The sequence below is a fragment of the Antrostomus carolinensis genome, unplaced genomic scaffold (assembly GCF_000700745.2).
Source record: "Antrostomus carolinensis isolate BGI_N321 unplaced genomic scaffold, ASM70074v2 scaffold16392, whole genome shotgun sequence".
Classification (NCBI taxonomy): Eukaryota; Metazoa; Chordata; class Aves; order Caprimulgiformes; family Caprimulgidae; genus Antrostomus; species Antrostomus carolinensis.
In genome coordinates this window covers 18171-42832 of record NW_010300320.1, presented here as the reverse complement: position 1 = coordinate 42832, position 24662 = coordinate 18171, and the positions used below count along the sequence as shown (strand labels likewise).

Below are 24662 nucleotides of genomic sequence, written 5' to 3'. Positions count from 1 at the left end.
TTCTCTTAGTCTATGTAAGTAGGCTTAGCTTGTCTGACCACTTACCTGCAGTGAATGAAAAAGCATCCATGACACAGATAAAGAAAACCTTTAAAGTAACTGGGCCCCTGTTGGATTGGCATGTTCCATTGGGACTCTTTTGACCAGTGCTCTGTTTTTTCTGTGAAATGTTTTCATTATAACAGGACTGCATGGACCTGATGATAATCAATCTAACTCCAGAGTCACTGTCCTCTTTGAGGCACGTGCAAGTCATGATTTTGCAGTTGATATATTCCTTAATGCTAGGGATAAATATGTTCTTGAGCACAAGTCCTATGAGGAGAGGCTGAGGGAGCTGGGGTTGTTTAGTCTGGAGAAGAGAAGGCTTAGAGGTGACCTCATCACTCTCTTCAACTACCTGAAGGGAGGTTATAGCCAGGTGGGGGTTGGTCTCCTCTCCCAGGCAACCAACAATAGGACAAGGGGACATGGGCTCAAGCTCTGCCAGGGGAGGTTTAGGTTAGATGTTAGGAAGAAATTCTTTACAGAGAGGGCAATCAGGCACTGGAACGGCCTGCCCAGAGAGGTGGTGGATTCACCATCCCTGGAGGTTTTTAAAAAGAGATTGGACGTGGCCCTTAGTGCCATGATATAGTAATTGGAGTTGGATCAGGGGTTGGACTTGATGATCTTGGAGGTCTTTTCCAACCCAATCTATTCTATGATTCTATGATTCTATTGTGACTATTGGATTCTCTGTGCTGTAGGGATCAGAAATAATAGGAGTCCAGAACTAGGTGCAGCTTCTGAATCTGCTGCTCTTCCTTCCTCTCACTCACAAAAATAAGCCCATTCCTTTAATTGCATGACAAAAAAGAACACTGTGTAAAGGAATTTCAAGATTTGGCAGGTAAATGAACCCTCCCTCTATGGATGAGAAGTTGTTTCTTTATTTTCTCAAGCTTCTGACTGACATTTCTCATCACAGCTGAGGCAGCTTTTATTTTCTTGGATTCCAGCTACTCTGGGAATTCTAGAAAGATGTGTTAGGTGAGAGGCAGTCAGCCTTTGATTTCTGTCACTGAACAGGCAGAATATGCTTTTATTTCTCCTGAAGCTGCTTAATTCCATAATATCAGGTCTAGCCTTCTGAAAACTCAAATTACTTTTCCCTTTCCAAGAATTTCCTCAGTTTGCACTGACAGTTAGTTAAACTAGATTCTGAAACAGCAGAATTGTCTGAAGCAGTCACAGTTATTTGCTACTATCTAAAAATGTGGTAAGAAGTACAGGTACTGGGAAAGATTTTGTTTGGGTTTTTTTTATATCTGTTTTGGAGGATGCCTGTTCAAAAGATGTGTCTTATGTAAACAGGTCTTTGATGGACACCACTTGTTACTTAACCTCCTCAGCTGCAACTAAGTTCAAAGATTCCTATTAAGGTGTGCAATAAACACAGGTATATTTTTATCCGCTAAGAGATTTGTCTGGCAATACTTGTTCCCAGCTATTATCCTATAAACCACTTCATCTCGAGCAAGATTTCAAAACAAACCATATCTTCAAGTGTTACAGGAACAGCTCCTGAAAAACTAAGGGTCCCTGATGACATAAATCATTCTAGGCAGCTTGTAGTGACAAAGCACCACCATGGTCTGATGGTTCTCAAATACATGTGCCAATATTGGATTAAGGTTTGTTGGGTTTTTTCCCCCAGCAAATAAGTATCCACATGACAACAAACCTATATCAAATCAACAGCAAGAGAAGTTCAGTGGAATTGCTGTTGCAGGCAGATAGGAGAGTCCTAAAATAAAAGTACAAACTGGGATCACAAAGACCACATAGAAAGCTGAGGGAAAACACTCTCCATCCTGGCTAAACCCCATGTTAGAATAGTGATGGCCTTTCAAGTCTTTATTGCCTTATCTCCAAAGCCTTCATTTCAAATCACCTAGAATTTTCTAAACCAATGCAAAAAGACAAATTACACACCTACCATCACCATTTCGATAGCCCAGAAGCACTGCAGGGTAATTAACAGTTCTTCAGTTCTGGCAAAAGAAGCAGAACACACTTTATAGGACAGGGACAGCTAGGTGAAGCAATCTGCTGCTGAAGCCACAAATCTCTCTGAACATGACAATAACTGAGAATGCTATTTAAGCCTCACATATGCAACATCATTCACATGTACCACAGAGAGAGAAACAGGCCTTAAAGAACTAATATGGAAAGAAAAACTAAAATAAAGAGGTAAAAATGCACAGAGTGAAAATCCACTCAGAAGATCACGCCATCCAGATTGAAGTTTCAGTTTTGAGCCTACTCTGTGGTCAGCCAGTTCCCTTGGCTTTAGCTTTTCTGATCACTTAATATTTCTGAAGTCTCCTTTTCTAGCCCACAGCAACTGCCATGCACCATTTCTAGGCCAGATCACTACATTCACTTTCCTTTGCACCATTTCCTCTGAAATCCCCAGTCTGCCTTACTACAGAAGAGTCAATTACCAAGTTAAACACAGGATACTAACCAACTGAGAAAGGGAAATAAATGAGAATTAAGCAAGCTAATAACCAAAAGATAGGTCAGCATCTGTACCAAAATACCCATCTTATTTTTGCTAAGTCTGACTCTGAAGGAGTGTACCAAAACAGTGGCAAATACAGCAGGAAAAGGAAGAGGATCTGCAGGACTAAAGAATAGGAAACGCTGCTTATTTCCCCAGAGACTGAACACAGTTTTGCAAATACTTGTGAGTGAGACTGTCAGTCACTGATGGACTCGTTTAGGTACTCACCCAGCAGCTAAATAATGCACAAAACTCATGAAAGTTAAAGGCAGAAAGACTAGTATTTTGGGAGTAAAACATCCAACAAAAGCAGCTGACAAAGTGGCTCTTGCTAAGCATGTTACATCTTCACTTTCCTTTGGTTACCGTAGCAAGTACAGACCACAGGGTATCAATATCCATCCAGCATTTGTTCTGTTTAATAAGGCTTCACAACTCTGGATTAGTGCCCATAACTAGGAAAAGGCAGCTTTCCAGAGAGACTCATTTGACAGGCGAGTATAACCACCAAGGAAGAACCCAGCTACACTGGTGCTATTCTCAAGTAAATGAAACCACAAACACTTACTGCAGCAGTACCGGGCACAAGCCGGCTAAGTCAGCCTGATGATTTAATTGGAGGGTAATTTATGCAACAGATCAGTTAATTTGACAAGGTGTGGTTTGAGAAAGGGGGGGGTTAACATAGTAGTTTTGTTTCTTTGCATAAATGGGAGAAGGAATTGAAAGGTATCTATAGGCCAGCTACCCCTGCTAGGTTCATTTTACGGACTTTCAGTCCTTTGCTTTTCAAAAGAACTGTTTGTCACATAATTAACAGTTGACATTCGCCAAAGCTGACATCACAAGGCACCAAATTTTAAGTAAAAAATGTCAGGAAGATATTTTTCTCCACAGTTTTTAATGTGTCTGAGGCACAGTTTTAAAAGCCATCTTATTTTGTATTACATGACTTCCAAGCAAGGCTTGCCCATCAAACATGCTTCTATTTGAGTACTTACTACTTACAGTACAGGCAAAAAACTGTACTCGTGGACCCATGTAGATAATATACAAATATATATATATATATACACACGCATAAAGTCAAGGTGTGAAGATACAGGGGCCAAACAGATTAATATCTGTTCTAAAAATCTCAACCAAAGAGACATCAGATTAGTGTTGATTCACATTCATTTTCCACTACACCACTTTCATGAAAAAGATCAGAAAGCATCTTCATTTAGCCAGAAGGTTTTAGAATATCTGCGAGAAGTCCCCACAAGTTTGAAAGTTTATTTCAAATTTTTCAAAGCCTAAAATCACAGAAACTAAATAGGCAAGTAGTAAACACCTACATATGTGTGAGCATATGTATACACAGAAAACTCCTGTTCATAAGGGAACAAATTACTCTTGTTGGCCTTAACAGACACCTGCGCCAGAGATATTCTGTCTTTATTCTGGAAAACCTCTACTCATTCTAGCTCAATGCTGGATATCTCTATGGAGAAAAAAGCTATATTGTGTAAGCCTAAGACTAGAACAAACCTGGAGGAACAGCACTGAACAGCTACAGGACAGAGAGCAAGGGGTTTAGTCTATGCTTTGCTAAATATATGTAGATTGAATTGAATTTGGGTTCATAAGTGTTGTTTAGATTAAACCCAAATCTCTCTTAAAGAAACCTGATTGGAACCATCCCTAAAAGTAACTGTCTAGGAAACATCTATGCAACCCAGAAATTAAGACCATAAAAAGCAGCAATTATGCAATTAATTATCAACTAGTCACTCAGCTTGCAAATCAATCCTGGAACAGCTTTGTTTGAATACTCCATAAGCTTTACGGCAAAGCTTTCAGCATACTTCAATTCTGTCTGAGGCCACCTCCATTTCTAGAACAGGAAGCATCTCCAGCCACATCTGATAGATACTTTACCTCTGCGTGGTACCTAGTGTTACAGCTTGGAACCAACAACATTCAGACTGCGGCCTTTTATACAAATACAGACCTCTACTTAAGTCAACACTTACCAGCGATATCGCAAAACAGTGTCTTGATAGCTGCTAGTTAATCATTGAACAATGCAAAACCAATTTCTGCTACAAATTATTTTTTTATATTTTATTAAAAAAAGTAAATAAGCTTATTAAAATATACTGAATGTGAACAAAAAGAGTGAAAGCAGAGACAAAAATATAAACTATTGCCTGAGGCAAGCACTGGATTGCTAGAAAGTAAAAACACTTTGGAAGGAACAGTAATCTTCCCTCCCCTTCATTGCTTCCCAAGAAAATCTACTCTTCACTCACCCTAGAAGTTCCTAAACTGAATCCATCCAATCTAGGGACAGAAACAGTGACCCAATGATTTCCCAAGAATGCAGAGGTTTCACCTGCAACCTTGTAGCACGTTGAGAGCACAGGACAGCAAACTGTGTACACAAAACAGAACTACTGCTTTATCTTCAGAATTGCAGTGAAATTGTAATAATAACTAACTGCAAAGAAAATTACTCTTTCCTGGGATCTGCTATCCAGTCTTCTGAACTAGAAAGTAAAAGTTTTAACCTAGCAACAGGAAGATTCAGAGACAGAAAGGGTATCAGAAATCCAGCTTTCCACACAGTCTGGAAAAAAAACACCAAAATATTACCTGCTGGCATTCTTTGGAAAAAGGTGAAGTCAGCTTTTCTCACAGGAGATACAAATATATGATTTACTAGAATGCAGACACCAAAGAGCAGAGAATAATGCATTTAAAATCTTTAGGAAATTGAAGCATAAGTTCTTTGCCTGTTCAAAAGAAACACCCAAACACCTGACACCCAAAAAGCTACAAATTTGTCTTTAATTCCCCTGGTACTGTAGTAAGTGTTCTGTGCTACTGTGTATTCTACCAACTGCACCCTCAGGAGCACTTACTGCAGTTCTTAGCTCTTTTGTCAAGTTGCCAGAGATCAAATGGCTGACCTGAGAAGAAAACCCAACACATCCGAGTGCAAACCTGGCTCTCTTTGAAATTCTTAAGCCAGTATATTTTGCTATGTAGAAGTACTGGGCAGTTTCACTGCATTAATCACAAGCTGTGTCTCATTCAGAAACTGGTGACAAGTTATGCCCAAATGTGAGACTTGGAATTGATAAAAAAGGAAAACCTCAATCACTACTGCCTCTTCTGGGGGTCCAAATATTTTAAAAAACAAGCAGAACGGCAAATTTTCTGATCAAGGCTGAAACACTTAGGGAAATCAATATATTAACTATAAATTATGTTGGTTTACAATGCACAAAGTTCCTGTTCACACAGGTTCTGCATAGATAGTCTTAGTTTACAGTGACAGTAAAGTGATCTCCTTTACATTAGGTGAGACCAAATGAGGCATCAATAAAAGAACACCTGTGGCCTCTCACATGTAGATGCTAACAGCTACTCTTGAACAACCAGGTTAATGCTACACTTCTCACCTGATCTTCTTCTTCATCTTCTTCATCTTCTGCCAAACGCTGCCTGCCCACTTCATACAGTCTGCAAACTGTATCCATGTTCATGGCATCCATGCTCCCTTGATTCTGAGGAGGAGATGCCCACACAGCAGTTAGACCCAGGAATTAAGCTCAGCATTCATATTTAGTGCCATATCTGATCTCAATCACAGAAATATTACCAAAATCCTTCCCTCCTACTTACTAGCAGCAGTACAATTAGCACTAAAGACGAGTCTTTTTGGTTTCAAGGACCAGCCCAGGAATGATGTAAATAGCTACTTTCTGCTTCTGTCATTTACAAGTTACACTCTTACTAGTAGAGTTACTACTTACTTACTCCTTAATGTGCGTTGGGTTAGTTCTCACCTAACTGCCTTTCAAATCTGCCTCCCTCTCATAGCATTGACCCATATGCCTTGAGAATGCTAAAAGCTGTCATATAGCAAAAGTTCCAGAAGCCAGCAGTCTGACACCGCAGACCACTGCTGCCACATGCCCCGAAGTAACATTTCCAAGGACTCCTACAAAAGAAAATTTTCATATCGTGGCCTCACAACCTTGACAACTCCAACTTCAGTAGCTAAACATGAAGCTTGCTCTGCTACAAATTCTTGACTTGCCTTTTTTTTTGGTCTATAAGCATCAGTGGTTCACAGAGCATTAAGTCAACAGGATTTTCAAGTAGTCACTACATGTACATAGTCAGGTTCAAGAAACTGGGTACTGACAACATATTATTGAGCAAAGAACTGGACCTGTTAGTTTAATTTTAATTCTCCCCTAACAAACCAGAAGTTTTTCTCAGTCATTTTTGCTTCAAATCCTTAGCTTCTGCAATTTTGCTAGGAAGACAAGTGAAAAAGGAACAATAAGAGCAATTCACAGAAAAGCTCATGGGAAGCCCCAGGAAGACTGCATTTCCCAGTTATTTGAAACAATGCAAATTTTAATAGGAAATTACTGTTATAAATAGGAAAACATGTATTTCTCTCTATGCTAATAAGAAGGAAAACCTCTGTGCATTTTAAAGGGGGAAGTGTTTAAAGAAGAGAGGCAAATGTGTTTGGAAGTTTAAGGAATCAGATGCTGGAAAGCAAGACTGCTGTGGGTGGATAACAAAAAAACTAACAGCAACTTCACCATCATCAAAACACCACCACTGCTTAGGACATTAATTTAACAGTAGGAACTCCAGAACCATCACTTCTGAAAGTTTTAAAAAGGAACAAAAAGCATTGGACTCAAACCACAGCTACAGAAACCAGAGTTTATTCTTAGCTCCTTTACCTCAATGACAGCCAGATAGCAGTCCTTGCTGTCTGTGCACAAGTCAAAGATATTCCGCTTTACATCTATGGTAGCTGGAAAACATCACAAAACAAACTCAGTGGTTAACTACATATTGCTTAATCCTCACTGGAACAAAGGATCTACCAATATATGTCTAAAATATAAAGATAATAAAATGTTGAGACAAGAAACAACAGTGAAATAAAAGTAAAATAAACATTTGTAACTAATTCAACCTGTAATAAAGAATAGAAGTGTTGGAAATTGTAATAAAAAAATAGCCAGGTAAGTTCTTAACCTGCTCTGCACAGTGCATCCTCCCTTGATAATACATTTATTGGCTTCTCTAAGCACAGTAAACAACAGATAATCTTTCAGGATAGGTGGCAACCAAGGGACTGAGTTGTGAGTCATGTCTCCTTTCAATAGGAAAAGCCACATTTGTTTATATCCACAGCAGCAATCAGCTTAGCTCCAGGAGCTCTGCAAGCTGGAAGCCAAACTGACAGCATTTTGAACTACCAGCATGGGGAAATGCTGTTGGGAAAAGGCAAACAAAATTAAAGTAAGAAAGAAAAAGGTCTGAAAGAAGACCAATGACATCTTGGCCAAATGATCAGTTATCTCAGATTATGCCCTACTTGGAAAGGGGAAATAATAAAAAATAAAGGCAGAACTGCTGAACAGTAGCACGTAAGGCAATCACACATTGAACAGAATATGACACTTGAACCTATTTCAGTGTTAAACCCAACTCTCATGCTTCAATCCAAACAGGTTGTAACTGAATTTATTTTGTCATAGAATCATAGAAGTGTTTTGTTGGAAAAGACCTTTAAGATCATTGAGTCCAACTGCAAATCTAACACTGCCAAGTCCACCACTAAACCATGACCCTAAGTATTACATCTACACATCTTTTAAATACCTCCAGGGATGGTGACTCAACCACTTCCCTGGGCAGCCTGTTCCAGTGCCCGACAACCCTTTCTGTGAAGAAATTTTTCCTAATATCCAATTTAAACCACACATGCAAAGGGGAGGAGGATGTTAATATTACCAAGCAAAACTTTCAATAAACCCTCAAACCTCCACACTAAGCTATTTGCTCCTCTCTTACTCTTACCTATAGGTTTATAATCAGTTGCATTAAATGTCCTGAAGGAAGAGCCAAAGGGGCTTCTCATTCTCTCCTCCAGGAGGTCATCTTCATCATCTGCCTGCAACATAGCTGATACAAGGAAAGATTACTCCACAAATCCACCTTCCATTCATCACTGTCATTAATCAACTTAAGATCTGACATTAATTTTCTTTTTATTTAACAGCTTGGCAAGACCCATTTAATTTCTACTCTTCCAGAGCTGCCTTTATTAATATTGTAGATCATCGAAACTTAATACAGAGGACAAAATTATTTTCTCAAGCATCATCAGATCTGCCACTATACACATTTTCTTTTTCAAGAGGTTGATTTTTAATCTCACAAATGAGTTGTGATACTGCTGATGTTAGAGAAAACTGTCTTTGTCAGCAGTACACATACCATAAACATCCTGAAAAAAATTCCAGTTCACATATGCTATCAAGGCCTGGAGTTAAGACAGGCTCTCTGAAGTTTCCAATTTCATTGAACAAGCATCTATTTATCTCAAACCAGAGGTGACCAAGGAGAGTAGTGTAAGACTGAGAAGTCCTACCTCCATACATAACTGTGCCAGTATAGTTGAAGACCACACGACACTGATCCAGCGCAGGTACTGTGTGTAACAAATGGAAAGTTCGGAGGTCCCACTGGAAAAATACAGGCTAAGGAGCAACAAACGATTGAAAGTTTCTTTTTCATCTTCAACACAGTGGCAAATGACTGATTAATTGCATTCAAGAAACCTCACTGTCACCCTTTTGCAGATATGACAGAATTGGAGTCAGATTCCAGCACTGCAATCTCTTTGACGTGAAAGGGAAACGAGCTCTTACTCAAAATGTTATTCCCAGTCACGAGAAGTTACTGCAGTAGCTTCAAGGTTGATCTTGGTAAGGGATGAGAAGACAGGAGAGGTAACACGGAGTATGTTAGAGAATAAAATATATCTTGCTCTCTCTCTCTCTGTGTTAAGTATTTCCTCTAGGCCATATCAGAGGCAGAATCCAGATTTAAATTAGCTGTCTGACACTCCCTACTTACTTGATTCACAGGCAAAAAACCCCGTTTTTACCACACACATCCTGCAACACAGCAGACCATTAACACAACTTCTTGCTTATCAATAGGAATTCTTTAGGTCCCAGCACATCAGTTGCCAAAGGATACAATTTCTGTGTTCACTATGACCTCTAGCCCATTGGGATGGAAAACACCACTGATGGTCATGTTGAATTTGTCAAACTTGTGGATGGCTTGTGCCGATCTGACATCCCAGAGGACACCATCATTTAGGACAAGGTCATCAGTGGGGTTAAAGGTGGCACAGTTCTTCTTGTAGTTGTTGGCAAGATCTGGGTTAAACAGAGTCAATAGCTTGTTGCCAGTCTGAATATCATAGATCTTTTAGATTAAAAAGAAAAAGAAAGATTAGTCACAATTTGTAAGGTACCTGTGCCTAAGATCACCCCATGTTCCCCCTCCTGTATTGTTTCCAGAATCATCCCATTCCCCTTTTTGCTTTTCAGGTGAGAGCATTCCAAAGATAACCCCTCCTGCCAGTTCTTTAATAGTTTTTCACAGCTGGAACCAAGTCTCAAAACACATTTTGGCCAGCACTTAGCTTACTGCAGGTTCACTGATATATTTCAATACGATTAAGATTAATTCCAAAGAAACTAACCCCATTATGAAAAGCAGGCTGGAAAGCTGCAGTCACAAGATACCACTTAGCCAGAAACTGCTTCAGAAATGGAACTGCTTTCCAAGCAGAAGGTATTTACAAACATAAAAACTACAAAGCACACAGCGAGGGGAAAAAAAAGCCAGAAACTATAGAAAATGAGTTAAAATTCCTGGCATTTACACAGAAGAGCAACTTTCTGAGCTTTGTCCCAACAAACTGTTGGAAAATAAAAAGATAAAAAGAGTTTTAACTGGTATGAAGTGTTTATGACCATCTTCTCAGATAAAATTTGATCTGCAACATCCATCAGAGCTTAGCTCTCATTCAAATTTACAGAGAGGAAAAAATTCTCTAGAACTGGAAAACAAATCTGTTTACCACATAAACACAACACACAAGCTGATCTGACTTCCAGATGAATGCAAGTTAAAAACTTGGCAGGAACGAACAGTTTGCTTAAACAAATCAAGAGCAATAAGTAAAATAATAAATAATTTGAATAAGTTACATTTCACGATAATTTTTAATGCAAATTCTCTTTCAAAAGAGACAGTGTCTATAATGGATGCAAATCAGCACTGAGAAGAAGCAGAAGCACTCTGAAGCCTGCGTCTGTCAAATTTGCAGGTATTCATACAAAACACTACAACAACATTCTCTGAAATTATAGTGGTAAAATTAAATTACCTAAGAGCAAGCTGCAAATTCAGGGGAGCAAAAGGAGGACACTTTTAAGAAGGACTTTTTTAATAGTCCATTTCCCACAGCTGTTGAGTGAGCTACTGTTTACAGTGGAACTTTTGTTATTACTACTAGTGAAAAATAAGGCAAAGGAGACAACTTTGGGGAGGAAGCAGGGGAAGCCTTGCACAGTCTCTTTCAAATTAATAACACAAAGATTCTATAATTGCCCAGAATACTAACCATAGAGCCAACACACTGCACACTGCTTGTGTTGGTTTGGAATGGTCAAGTTTATACCCTTAGACACAAGGAGATGTTATTTAACACTTTCTAAGCTTCCTCTAGAGCCTCTTAGTTCATCAGTTACACAGAGCATCATAGCACCCAGATCTGTTAATCAGTGTCCTGTGAAGAATTATATTCTTGTCACAGCTTCACAACCATGGCCTTTACCAGTACTTACATGGGCAATGTCTCCTTTTGTGCCAATGACCCTATCCTGAGAGTGCTTGCTGAACTCCACATAGTGGTCATCAGGGAAGGAATGCCTGTAGATAGAGTCAGTGAATAAGTCAAGGAACTGCAGATTGAAACCACCTTTGTGAACAAACACTACCCCAACACCTCCAGCAGAGATTTCAGCAATGCAGAAAACTAAAAAGTGTGGAAAGACCTTCCTTCACCACTGACCATGGCATTACTGCAATGCTAAAATGCTTCACTGGCATTCGCAGGAAAGTCTTTGTTACACACACAGCCTCAGTCTTTACAGGAGACCAGTGAAAAAAAAACCACAAGCAACAAATTCACAGACTTGTCGTCAAATTACTACTGCAACATGGTCTGCCATAAACAGAACAGTAGAGGAGTGAGCAATGAATGGCATCATGAACGTTCAAATGCACGTGCAGGCCTGGGGCATGTTAAACTTTATCTGCAGAATGCCCTCTACCTCACCTAAAACAAATCACAACAAAACTGTTACTTACAACTAAGATAGGAAATAGTAAAACCTTTTGAAAATTAAGAGCCTTCCAGCTATTTTTTATAGCAAGGAGCAACTGTAAATTCTGAAATCAATTTTAAATAGCTTTATCCAGGTCTGAAATAGCTTGAAAATTTCACCATGCAAATCAACATGCTACTAAATTCTGTAACTGGTTACAAGAAGATTGTCAAGATAATTTACAAACATGAGAATAAAAATACAAACACATTTATTTGCCTTCAGGGACGACAGTGATTTTACTGATCTATCTTGCATTAAATAGGACTTTAAGTAGCTAGAATTTAGCAAAGCTGTCTGAACCCAATAAAACAGAGAAGATAACTAAAGAAAGGGAGCACATTTTACTTTTTCACTAGACACATCCCGAGAACTGTGCCATACTGTTCTTTCATAAAATTTGTTCTTAGGATTCCTGCTTATATTGAATTGTTCTTCTAACTGCACCATACCCCAACAGCTGGATCAGAGTATACCTACTTCATATCAAAGACAGATTTCATTCCCCACAATGCAGACAGAGGTTGGCTCCACGTAGCAGATGTCAGCAATAAAGATCCATCCTGTATTTCCAGACAGGAGTGGAAGGGGAGGAAGGGAAAATATCAGGGGAAACAGAGGTTATCGTTTTACCTGTACACTTTAACTTATATTTACAAGTTTAATTTAGGAACTATAGCAGATTTTGTGCTTACTAAGCTACCCCTGTGGGGATAAAGCCTAGGTATCTAATACTATGTACAATATAAAGACAAAGAAAAACATCACAGACGACAATGGAAACGATCTATGATGTTAAGAGCAGATAAAATCAGAATAATCCATGCCTGAACTTCGATGCCCTGTGAGCAGAGTCCACTTTGATTATAAATCAGCTACCTTTTATTTCTTCCTAGAATCATGTCCCAAAAGATTTCTTTCTCCAACAAAGGGAGGTTATATAAACTCTCATCTCTTATCTCACATATATCATAAACACATAGTAAGTTTAAGCATTTTTCTACTTCTAGACATACATATTCATTACTTAAGAAGGCACACCAGCAGTGTGCATCTTCTCTATTATCTCAGGAAGAAAAAAATAACTGTAGAACTCGCAGAGAGAGAGTATGTAACTATTAGAAGTACTTTAATGACAGGCATTTCAGGCCAGCCAGTAGGTACATTTTACATGTACATATCCAGACAGACCCAAAACATACCCAGGCTCAGGCTGTGAGAACTTCTAAAACTCAGAACAGGTCTTTGATTACTTACCCTGGATGGCTCAAGGTGCGTGATGGCAGAGTTATGGCAGTTGTAACTGGCCTCTTCCTGTCCACTGAACACATTATAGAGTTTCAACTGCCCCGTGCAAGTACCCAGCATTAAGAATCGTTCTCTTGCAGAAAACGCACAACAGGTAAAGCCACTCTCATCCTCATTTGCTTCCCTGAACACAGAAATCGGACGGAACCTAGAGAAGGTAGAAACACAGGGGTTACCCAAAAGAGAGGAAAACAGCAAAACTGAAATGCTGTGTGATGACATTAAATCCAGTCCTTAAAAAACATGTAAGTACAAGTTACAGCTTTCTTCTAGGACAAGCTAAGTGTCAATTCTAAGACTAGCACTCAAGTGAGTATGTTACAACAGTGTTTGCAACGTTTCAGGGTTTGTTTTGCACTATGAAGTACTTCTGTTAAAGCACATAATTAAATTGAAGTGCTTGGAGTCCACCTTCAAAGTTAGATTGATGGAAAACCTTTAATGCTATCACCTGGGTAAGTACAGACAGCTAGCAAGAAATTTTGTAACAGTTCTGAAACACTCAACACAAGAAGGCATGGCACATCAGACAAATACACTCTTGTCATCATAATTTCCTGAGGTGATACTGGTTTCATTATGAAGATGCTTTCATCTACACGTCATCTTTATTTTTATGACCTTTACATCACCTTCTAATTTAACTGCAGAAAAGAAAGGCCACATAAAAAGGCGAGCTACTTGTAGTGCTGTGGAATCAGCTGCAAGAGCAAAATATGGATTCTGCTGTCCTGCACCTGTCAGCCAACCAACCTCAAGGCTATGCGACACTCTTGTGTAAAACTGGTGTTACATACCTACCTTCCAAAGGAGAACAAAGAGCTATGAGCTTCATTAGCCAATGTTGCTAATGAATTAACACGGTATTGAAAACAAAGTGTGCTTTATGTACTAAGGGTCAGTACTAAGGACAAGAGAAACAACTTCAAAAATGCCTTTCAAGGCTCTCACACTTGTCACTGTTGAATTAAAACACTTTTCTCTCCAAGGATACTCTGCTGTGGGACTGCACAGCCTGAATCTAGGTAAGGCTTTCTGGCACAGGGTACATCCTGAGAGGGATCAAGAAACATTTTTCTTCCTTACCTGCTAAATATAAGGTGTCTATCAAAGCAGCCACCATCCACCCCTCCGTACTTCGGAAAGGCTGCCCTGCGGGTCAGCCGTGAGGTAAAGTTAGTTGGCGCTTGGCGCCTCTGTTTTGGCTCAGGACACTGATGGGGAGTAAAGAGAGAGAAAGGGGGACAGGTGGCAACGGGGTTCTTGCAGCGGGCGTGCTGCTCCCTAAGGTACTCTGTGATTATACTGTCCAGCGTGGGTGGGGAAGGAAGGTGTCTGTCCAGCTGCTTTTTGATAGCTGGGCTCTGGCTGTAGGCGCCATGGTCCGATTTTTGTCGCAACACTCTGATTTTTCTGCCGTTGCAGGGAGATGGCCTCTCCCTGACAAAGCTAATCCTGCCAATCAGAGGAGAGTTGTTGGCGTAAGAAGGGCCTGGAAGGGCAAGTGGACCTTGGGATGCAGACGGCCTTGCCTGAGCATGGACAGAGGTGGCAGTGGAACCTACAGAAGCGTGGCTACTCAAACGGGCCGAGATGCCGTTAGCTATGCGAGGAGTGCGAGGCAGGGTCACAGGAGAGGCAGCAGCTGCAACAGGAGTGAAGGCAGATGAATGCGATGCTGCAGTCATGGGTAGGTCGGCCTCTTTAGTAAGGACAGATGCAGTTTCTCCTAGGCCCTTAGAGATGAGATGGTTCCGAATCAGGAGCAGCAGCTCCTTCTCAGGAAATGTGATCCTGGACTGGGCCACCACATCTGCTTTCTGCAGCCGAGCCAGAGAGACATCTGTGCCAATCAGCAGCGGCTTCCCCGAGACTCGCTCTATCAGCTCAGCAGCGTATTTGCAGAACTTCACGTGCTCACTGCGCTTGTCCTGAAGCACTGGCTCTTTCATCAGCTGCTGGATTTGACAGCTGCTGAAGAGGGGGAGCTTGCTGATAATCTGCCGGACAGTACTGCTGCGCGAGAGCCCCACCAAGGCTTTGCAGGCTAACGCTCGGATCTGATCCGCGTCCGTGATCGGCATCTTTATAGACAGCAACGACAGCAACACTTTGATGCCGTTGTTGGACTGTACCACATTCCACATCTTAGCTAATGTGTGCTCGCTGCTCTTGGGGGCCTGAGGAAGCTTTCGCCGAGGAGTGCCAGAGATGAATTTGCCAATACTGGAGATCCGATTATCTGGGCCACATACACAATTGATGATGATCTGAAGGGCAGATTTCTGAATCTCGGCATCGTGGATGAAAAATTCACCCTCAGCAACTCCAAGGATGATACTGATACCTAGTGGGAGAAAGAAATAAGTTTCTTTAGTACTCCAAAATGTATCTTGCACAGTTCATCAGACAAGTAAGAGAGTCTTCAACAAATTTGAGGAAAACAGGTAATTCTCTTCATTCTGGGAATTTCTGAAGTTCTGTTAACTAGCGTAAGATGTGTTCTTCTACCTCCTTGGTAAAACATTTTCCTACACTGATGCTCCTCCACTTCATCATCAGCAAGTACAGAGTCAAACAATCTCTCAGAGAGGGTGATCAGGCCCAGGAATGCAAAATCTAAGGTACCTGGCACAGAGGAAGATGCACAGGCATGCTTCTGATTCTTACTGCAGAAAGCAGTATAAATATATATATATATAAATTGTATAAATACTAACAAAGTGGAAACAGAGAGGAAGGAAGAAGGTCCTGTCACAAAGTGGGGGGGTAGGAACAACCAACATAACAGCTTCCAAAAGGAGTCAGGCAAAAATGAAGCCTTGCCTTTGTTTTTTTTACCCCCAGAGAGAGTTCCTGTTAGTTTCACCTCTGCTTTAGAAGACCAAAACACTCACTCAAGAAAGAATTGGTGTTTTGTCTAAAGAAAAGTGTTGTGCAAGAGAAATTGTCTTTTGCCTATATCTAGTACTCTACCCAACTTTTATTTTTATTTTCTGAAAAAAAAAGAAAAAAAAAGAAAAAAAAAGAAAAAAAAAGAAAAAAAAAGTCACAAGCAATTTAATGCATAAGCCTTAGATGTGATTCAGGCACATCTCATTCACTTGCATGCTGAATCTGCAGGTAGCCAGTTAGAGCATAACTTGATAAATAGCAATAATTGCTCCTCTCCCATATTCTCAAATGCCATACCCTCAGGAGACCTAAATTTCTGAGAAGTTGAGGGAACCTAATAGTCCCATTACAAAAGGAGATTTGCCTCCATCTGTATTTAATGAGCTCTTGAAAACAAGCGCGAGTCAAAGACCATGACTTCAAATCTGTAATCCAACCACAGTGCTAATTATGACACAATTTTAACCACAGTCTACCCTCCCATTTATTTGCATCCCTGACAATAACTCTGAATACATGAATTATTTTAACCCTTGTCTCCCTGTAGGTGAGAAACAGCCAGCTGAAAAAACAGGTAGCAGAAGACAATTGATAAGTGTGTAAGTCATCAGGATCATATTCAGCTTACCCACAGTGGAAACAGTAGATCCAGCTTCATCTAACACATCCACAGGTTCTGCCAGCTGCAACTGGATTTTAGGAACAACAGTCAGGATGGCTAGTACATCCAAAGCATATCGTACTGTGTCATTCCTGGAAGGCAACAACAGACGAGCTTCTTAGAGTTATACATACAGAGATGTTTCAGTAACATAAAATAGTACTCAATGTACTCTACTCCAACAAATAGGAGTAAATTGGTCACATCTGATGTACTTAATGGTGCCTTTTGACTTTAGAACGTTCCACTCTTACAGGGCTGGTCTCCACAGAAGGCAGTGCTCTCCACAGAAGTCACACCATTGCCTGCAGTCTGTCAACATTTATCCCACTCTGCCCACAGGCTCCTAAAATCACTTTAATTTTGTATTTATAAAAATAAGAATGTTAAGGCTTATCCACAAAAGCATTCTAAATTAAGCTTCTCAATCTAATGTAACCCTACATTTAGCTGGAAAACTCCGCTGTCTAAAATACTCTTGTAACCAGTCAACTAGGAAGGAAGTTTTTCTGAAGTGGAGGGAAACTGTTTAGCAGAAAACAGGCAATTGTTGATAGGGAAAAAGGCATCAACTTAGGCACCAGTTTAAGTGGAAGATGAAAAGGGCTGTTAAGCAAGAGGTGGAAAAGCAGAACAATGCAAGAAAAGGGGGAAAAGTTTGCAACCCTGTATGGAAAGGTAGGAGTTAACCCAGGTGCAATTAGGAAACAGCTGCAGAGGGTAAGAAACAGGAGAACAGAAACTACCCAGGAGAGTGCAACCTGAGAGAGAGAGAGAAAGAGAGGGGCAGGAAATTGCAGAAGCAAAACAGATTTCAAAGGCTTTCAAGTTAAGTTAGGCAAGGAGCTCCTGCAGGCAACAGAAATAAGAAGGAAGGAGTCCTGGTGACAAGAATACAGCTGATGGCAAGTAGTTATATCAGACAGTGACTCACCAGTGAGCATATCTCTAGAGAGGACTACAGCTTCCCTTCGGGGAGCAGAGAGTCATCAGGACAAACAGAGGCTGGAACTCTGCATTCACCTCCTTTTGAACTGGGGACAGGATCCTAAAGGTATTCTATCAGAACCTGGCAGCACTTCCCTTTCTTTTGTAACAGGAAGGATGCTACAGATTTTTTTGGGGTAGGGAGGTGGGGAGATGTCACAGGAAGATAATAGAATATCATGGTGCCCCCACAGCTGGTCTGCAGCCAAGATAAGGGAGAAACTTAAAAGTGGGATCACAAGGTGAGCCCCCCTACCAACATGCTGAGATTAACAGTTGGTGGTGTATCATCTGGGGACATGAACCTGAGCCATACACAGTAACAATCTTCTGCCTTTTTCCTCTCTCAAATGCTGGCTTGTTACATATTTGCACAACTTCTTTGCACAGTTACATCTGCTCAGTAAACTTCAACAAAATAATACAGTGCTCTCTCTTGAGTCAGATAAACTTACTACATCCAGACAAACATTCCACCTCTTTCCAGGATTAAGATAAGTCTTGATTTCACCCTCTACTTTGAAGGTTTTCTACTGTTTCTCTAAGAAAAAGGTAAACAAATTTTGAGACAGATAGAAAGTGGCACTGAATTGTGATTAAGCTCTACTATGGTGCTGGTTTCTCAGAAAATAAAGGCCTGAGGCATTTTGGCTTTTCAGAAATCTCATGACATCCCCCTCTCTACCTCAAAATTTTAGTCCTGCTTTCCCCGGTGTTAATGTCCAGAAACGCTGTGTAGCTACAGAACATGCCCTAACAGCACCAACCAGTATGTGCCTGTTTTAGATGCTACCAGAGAGGTAGAAAATCTAAAATGTAATGTCCTACCCAAGAGTCAGAACTCACCACACTAAAATACAGTACTAGAGCAACAGCTCACCTTGCATAGTAGGTCTTCCAGTTGCATGCTATTGAAATGAGCTGTAGCATGAGTTGGACGCAAGATAACTTGAGAAAAACCTCTGCTGGCTCCCAGTAGAGCTGTGCTGGACCATACTCAATCAGGAACTCCATCATCTCGACGATCTGTTCGTGAGTATACGAACAGGCCTGCAGGGAAGTGAGTTGGAAGCATTAGAGAGAGATCACAAGGGTTACAAACTTGCACGGCAAGCTCCCCACTGCTGCAATTTAACTGCAAGCTGCATCCACAGAGAGCAGACTACCACTGCCTCTTGCAGATTAATATTTACTATCTGTTTCATTCCCCAATTGTAAAAGAATACACAACTGTCACTATAACATGCAATAATAAGCTTTAGAATAATACCTTTTAAATTTCTTTGCAGTCTTAGAAGGCTTAGGCCAAGAAGAAAAGTTACATTAAGTTAAAATTCAACTTTGCTTTTAAGCTACTGATCTATAGTTACCAGACCATCATTCAAAGTAAGTTTATGCTAAAGTATTAAAAAAGGCTGCAAAAAATATTCAATTACAGTTTCTAAGTTCTGACTACAGAATACACTAAAGAAAAAAGGAAACAAGCTTGCCTTTCAATACATTTTTAAAAAATTACACAAGAAAGCAACAGCTTATACATATTTCTTTAGTAATTGAAAATAAATTATTTTTGCAGAAGCAAAAACATCCTTATTTTTTCTTATTTTAGCTCTTCTAGAAAACCATCGTAAGTTAAACCAGAAACCACAGGTGAATGTGCCACCTTGAAACAAGCAGCCATAAAGTTCAGTTTAAAAAAAAAAAAAATCACTTTGCAGGGAAAAAGTAGGAAAAAAAAAATCGTGGCCAACACAAGAATCTCCCAAGTCATTCCTAAGAACTATGGTGTCCAAAAGACACATTTCACTTGTCATTATCAAATCAAACTTATTCCAAGTTTTTCAACACTGCATTTTTCTATACATACAGATTTTGTCCTTTCAGAGATTAAAAGGAGAGAAAAACCCACAAGTATCAAGAATAACCTGCCTTTAACTTAAGTTTTTGAGAGATGTTTTCGAAAAGGAATCACAACAGATGAGCAGGAACCTTAATCAAACATAGTTCAGATGAACCTCAAAGGCTCTTCTGTATTTTTCTATTGCAGTGTCATTGCACAAGGCAGGAAAAGCACAAATAAAAAAATCCCTGTTTCTAAAAATTACACGTTGCCTATTTATTCCCCTGGCTTCAAAGGACATCTATATATTCCTGCAGCTTGGAATTGCTTGAAAAATGCAATGACCATGTTAAAAGCTTGCAACATGCTGCTCACCTTGTAGGGGGGCTGTGGATGGACCAGAATGCCACCTTCAGTGCGCTGGAGTGACTGCTTCACCTGTTCGAGTTTGATAGCAAGGTGAGCCTCAAAGTACCTACGCAAGGCCATGCAGGTGTGCTTCCCAGTCTGGCGACTGGCAAAGATCTCATCATCACTCAAGAGGGCTCCTTGGTCTTCCAGGTTTAAGATCTCAAGAGTGCTTATCTTCAGAAATAGGTTGGGTAGAAAAAAAAAAAAGAACAAGTTGCATCAGCTCACTCTTCAGGCAAAAATAAGCACCTACAACTCTCAGCTGCACTCGTGCTAAAGCCAAACAAGCTTACTTTGCTGTACAAGACAGAAGCATGCGCTCTGAGAGCTGACAAAAGCTGTCTGAACAGACAAAGCTATCTGTGTGGGTAAGTTAGTTATGCCTAAAAAGAACCATTCCCCTTCCTTCACTATCTATGAAGAAAGAAATTACATCAATGTAGATCTGGAGGCAACGTTGTGCCAGATATTATTAAGCATTATATGACACAACACAAAATGTGCTTACACCCTGCAGTGCTGATGTCCCTGAGTTAGTACCAACCCCAGCTATTAGAGCTGAACAGCAACACCACGCAGCCGTACCCGCTTTTGTACATGAACAGTACAGTTTGTGCTCATAAGGTACTGTGATTCCCACAGCACAAACACAGCTGTACCTCTCCTGGAACAAGGCTGGGTGTATCTGCATCCAAAAGGGTGCATGACAATACCACACGTGGGTGGAAAGGCAAGAAATATTTTAACTACCACTAAGCCATCACTGTTTGAGTGTTGCTTAAGTGTTGAGTGTTGCTTAACCCAAGAGCTGCACCAAAACCTCTCAAAGGGTAGCAAGTCTCAGGACAATGATAATGGCACTAAGAATAAAGGTGAAGGGATCCATGTATCTGTTGCTTAGAAAACTCATCCCACCTCCCCATCTCTTAGGAACTTAGGAGGAAAAACAAACAAACAAACCAAAAAGAACAGACTTCTCCACAGCTGCACTGTAAAGGGTGCAAAACCTGACACTAAAACCCTGTTCACCATATAAAATAACAAACCTTACCAGGTTAACCAGGCGCCGAAGGCCATCATGCCTGTCAAAGAGCTCCAGGACAGCACGGAAGGAGAAGCAAATGGAAAAGAACATGGTAGCATGACAACAGCCTGAGGCATGGGAGCACTCCATTAGCCACAAGGTGTAGTTTACTACATCTGAAAGGACGTTATGAGGGTGCATGCAGACCTAGAAAGCAAAATAACATTCTTGAGAAGGACTTCAAACAGATTGCTGAAGAGAATTTGTCCAAGGAGAATAAGAGTTCTTTGAGAAGCAAAGAGAGGACAAATACCAGTTACTTCCAGCTTGACTTGAGGACACCCGAGACATGAAATAAAAGTCCCATTTCCAGACTAGTAAAATAAAGCCCCAGTGAGACTAATAAAGGCCATGATGTGACAGTGTAGGACTAGCAATTGGTGCATTCCCAGACCTAAACACAATAAACACAGCAGTCTTAATGTGGTATAATTCCAGAAAGTCCTTCTGCCTAACACTTCAAGTTACCCAAAGAATGCTTCACTAGAGGCAGAGAGGGAAGAAAAGTTTCCACCTAAGAAACAAAGGTTCTCCTCCGTGTAACAGCATCATATGCTAGGTTGAAGTAGTCTAGGGGAATTGCAAGGATCATCAAATGCAAACCCAAAGCCTGAATTTCTCTGGAAGTAGAAAACTGAAGTGGTCTATTTTCTTTTCTCAGACCCTGTCTCCGAGATGTGCAGACCATGTGCTCAGAACTGCACTTTTAGCTTCTAACGATGAGCAACTCGGAAGCCTCTGCCAGGGTCAGTGCCAAGGGGAGCAGCACAGAGAGCTGAAGCACTGGCACCAGCTGCTATATGCCAAGTTAGCAGATTTGTTCGTCTCTTCTCTGCTGGTGTTGAACAAACTCAGAGAACACAGTGCTACCAGCTCCAGCCTTGCTTCCACCCTCAGGCCTGAGGCTTAGCATGGACTAAGTGACAAGGGACCACCCCTTGAAACCAGCTTCCTCCGAAATCCAAAGACAAGAGAGGAATGTACCACAGAAACCTCCTCTACCTGGTACCTGTAAATATTGGGAATAACATCTGGCAGATGAGAATGTCACTACAAAACAGCTGCATGGCTTTAGGTCACGGCCAGAGGGTGTCAAGCAGAAGGAATCCTCAAGCAGCACCCTGCCATGGCTTTTGGCTTTGCTTTTGAACAACCATGCAAGCAGCAAGTGGAAACGGGGTAAAAAGAGAAGGAAAAAAGGGAGCATAGAGCATTTTCTCCTGACAAAGTTCTGAGAGACAGCAAAGCAGGTCATATGCAGCCAGGGTCCATCTTTCCATAACAAGCAAAAAGAAGTGGAGGGAACATTATGCCCGTTTCACCCTTCTTGCCCTCAGAAAGGATGTAACAGAGGGCACAGACAGCCCTGATTAACCAGGATTACCAAAAGGTTTTCGAACTTGCTCATACAAATGCCTACAGAACACAAACGCCACCAGGATCCATACAGATCTGACCTTAAACAACCACTACCAGTCCAGCCTCTATGTGCTCAGGAGTCTTAAGCATGTTAAATCACAACACACATTCAGACAGCATCAAAAATTAGGACAGAATAAGCAGAAAAGTAGTTACTAGTTTAACTGCTTCCATTTTCAGATGGTAAAAAAAACCAAACAAAACAAAACCAAACCTAGACAATGCCAGGGACAAGCCAGGAATCAAAAGCCTTCACTCAAAGCAGAGCAGAGTTGGAAGCTTAAGGTTACAACTTTGCAGTTGCTTTAAATGAATCTTAGAGCAGGATGCTACCATATGCCAGTACTAACAGTCACAAGCTGAATATTCATCACTTTTTTTTCTTTCTTTACAGAGAAGCAACTTTAGAATAAACTGGATCAGTTCATAGATCTGGCTCAGCACACACATGCTGCTGCCAGTACAAAAAAATTAAAAAGGAAATGGAATCACTGTTTAAAGTATCTGGGAAACTGAAGCTTAATGGTGGACTGCCACATCAACCTGTGTGAAGGGATGCTTGCTGGAAGAACACTACTGAACCGAGAGGAGGATTTCTTTTAAGAATTTTTTCTTATGTTAAAATAAGAGGTAAAGACCTTTACCTTTGTTATCAGCTGTTTTAACATTCATAAGCTCAGGCCACAGAGAACCCTCAGTATCATTTAATTTGATTTGTCTGCACAATGCAGACCAGAGTTCCATTGGTCTTCTGCTGCACTCTAACACCACCACACGAGTTGTGCTGCTGTCTGGAATTTGACTGAGGCAACGTTAAACACTAAAGCTATCCATACTGAGACTGGCATGGAAAAAACAATCACAGGTGTAAGAGTTCATTGGAACAGATGGGAAAGGAAAGACAATTGAGAATGGAGGAGCTTTTCTTTTTTTTTTTGAGGGGAAAAAGGGAATAATAAGATGAAAAGAGCGATGAAAGTATCAAGACTAGGCTGACAAGAGAGGTCTTCAGTTAATTCTCTAGGAACTGAAATCCACACCCTTGAAACAAAACAAATACACCGTTATTTATATACTTCCTATTGCCTCTGCATATACCAAAGTCTTCTATATAAATTTGCTTTTTAGCTTAGGAGATGTTTGAACACAGGTGGAAACACTAAGAAACAATGAGAACCACTGCAGTAACAGCAAAAGATGCCTCTTACCCTCTCCATGGCATCTTGATTGTAAGACAAATAATATAAGCACATGGAGACCCCTGTTGCTGCCATGGAAGGACGAGGAATCTCCAGCAACTTCTGCACTCCTCCATGAGCAACAAACTCCGTTGCAAACTTGTTATGCAGCAGCAATGATGCCAAATGCTAAGGAAGAATAAAAGCAGATTAGACTGGAATTCTTCAAACTGTCATCAGTAGCATCCTCCGCCCCACAGAAAAAACAGATTGTAGAAAAACAAGCGCTCTGTGCTTTGTCCACTCCATTTCCTCCTCCCATTATATTTCACTGCAGAATGTAGTATTTCTCCCAATGACAAATGCAAAAAAGGCACCATCACTTTGTTTTACACATCTTGGAAAAGAAATGTAGGAAAAGTAGAGCAACTGAGAAATTATCCAATAGGCCACCTTAAGTCTTCCTATTCTTTTCATATTAACTCACTGTCTATTACCACTAAGAAATATTTAAATTTGCATTCACACTTTGTATATGCCATATTGCTGGCAAGAAGAATTTTACAAAATTAAGTTTAAAGGTTATTGTTAAAAGTGAAGCCTGCAGCTGCGCTTTCTTTTCTGTATTACCAACACCTTAAGAGGAAATATTGTACATCCCACCCTACTCCCAACTGAGGTAACCTAAACCTTTTGTAGAAACACTGCTCCTTGGAAATAAATTCTCAGACAAATGACAATGAAACAGAGAGAAAGGTGACACTGGAGGATCAGAGGCAGAGCAGTTACTGTGAAAGAGGGAAAGAACGCACAGAACAATATAACTTGTGCTGCTGCGCTGCAGGTTTGGCTTGAAGAAGTTTATTTTGTGTGGTTTTTTACCTCGGGGAGGTAACCTAAAGACTACTCACACAAAACTATTGTGTTTCAAACGTTAAGTTCAGAAACGTCATGCTGGGACTCCTGGGAGTAAGATGCTTATGCTTCTTACTCCTTACAAATGTCCCTTGAGATGACAGGCAGTGGAACAACTCAGGAATG

General features: G+C 40.6%; 1 protein-coding gene across 1 annotated transcript in view; it reads right to left on the bottom strand.

Moving 5' to 3' along the window:
* Positions 1 to 24662, bottom strand: part of DCAF1 (DDB1 and CUL4 associated factor 1) — a 48425-nt gene that overhangs the window by 10836 nt on the left and 12927 nt on the right. Inside the window, exons 8-21 of the mRNA XM_029083780.1 lie at positions 23652 to 23810; positions 20992 to 21171; positions 19905 to 20114; positions 18570 to 18739; positions 16670 to 16794; positions 14233 to 15493; positions 13096 to 13294; positions 12319 to 12401; positions 11296 to 11380; positions 9632 to 9865; positions 9018 to 9111; positions 8444 to 8548; positions 7315 to 7388; positions 6007 to 6111 (exon numbers count right to left, since the gene is read on the bottom strand). Of these exons, the coding sequence (XP_028939613.1) occupies positions 6007 to 6111; positions 7315 to 7388; positions 8444 to 8548; positions 9018 to 9111; positions 9632 to 9865; positions 11296 to 11380; positions 12319 to 12401; positions 13096 to 13294; positions 14233 to 15493; positions 16670 to 16794; positions 18570 to 18739; positions 19905 to 20114; positions 20992 to 21171; positions 23652 to 23810 (3084 nt within the window). The remainder of the gene's footprint in view (positions 1 to 6006; positions 6112 to 7314; positions 7389 to 8443; positions 8549 to 9017; positions 9112 to 9631; positions 9866 to 11295; positions 11381 to 12318; positions 12402 to 13095; positions 13295 to 14232; positions 15494 to 16669; positions 16795 to 18569; positions 18740 to 19904; positions 20115 to 20991; positions 21172 to 23651; positions 23811 to 24662) is intronic.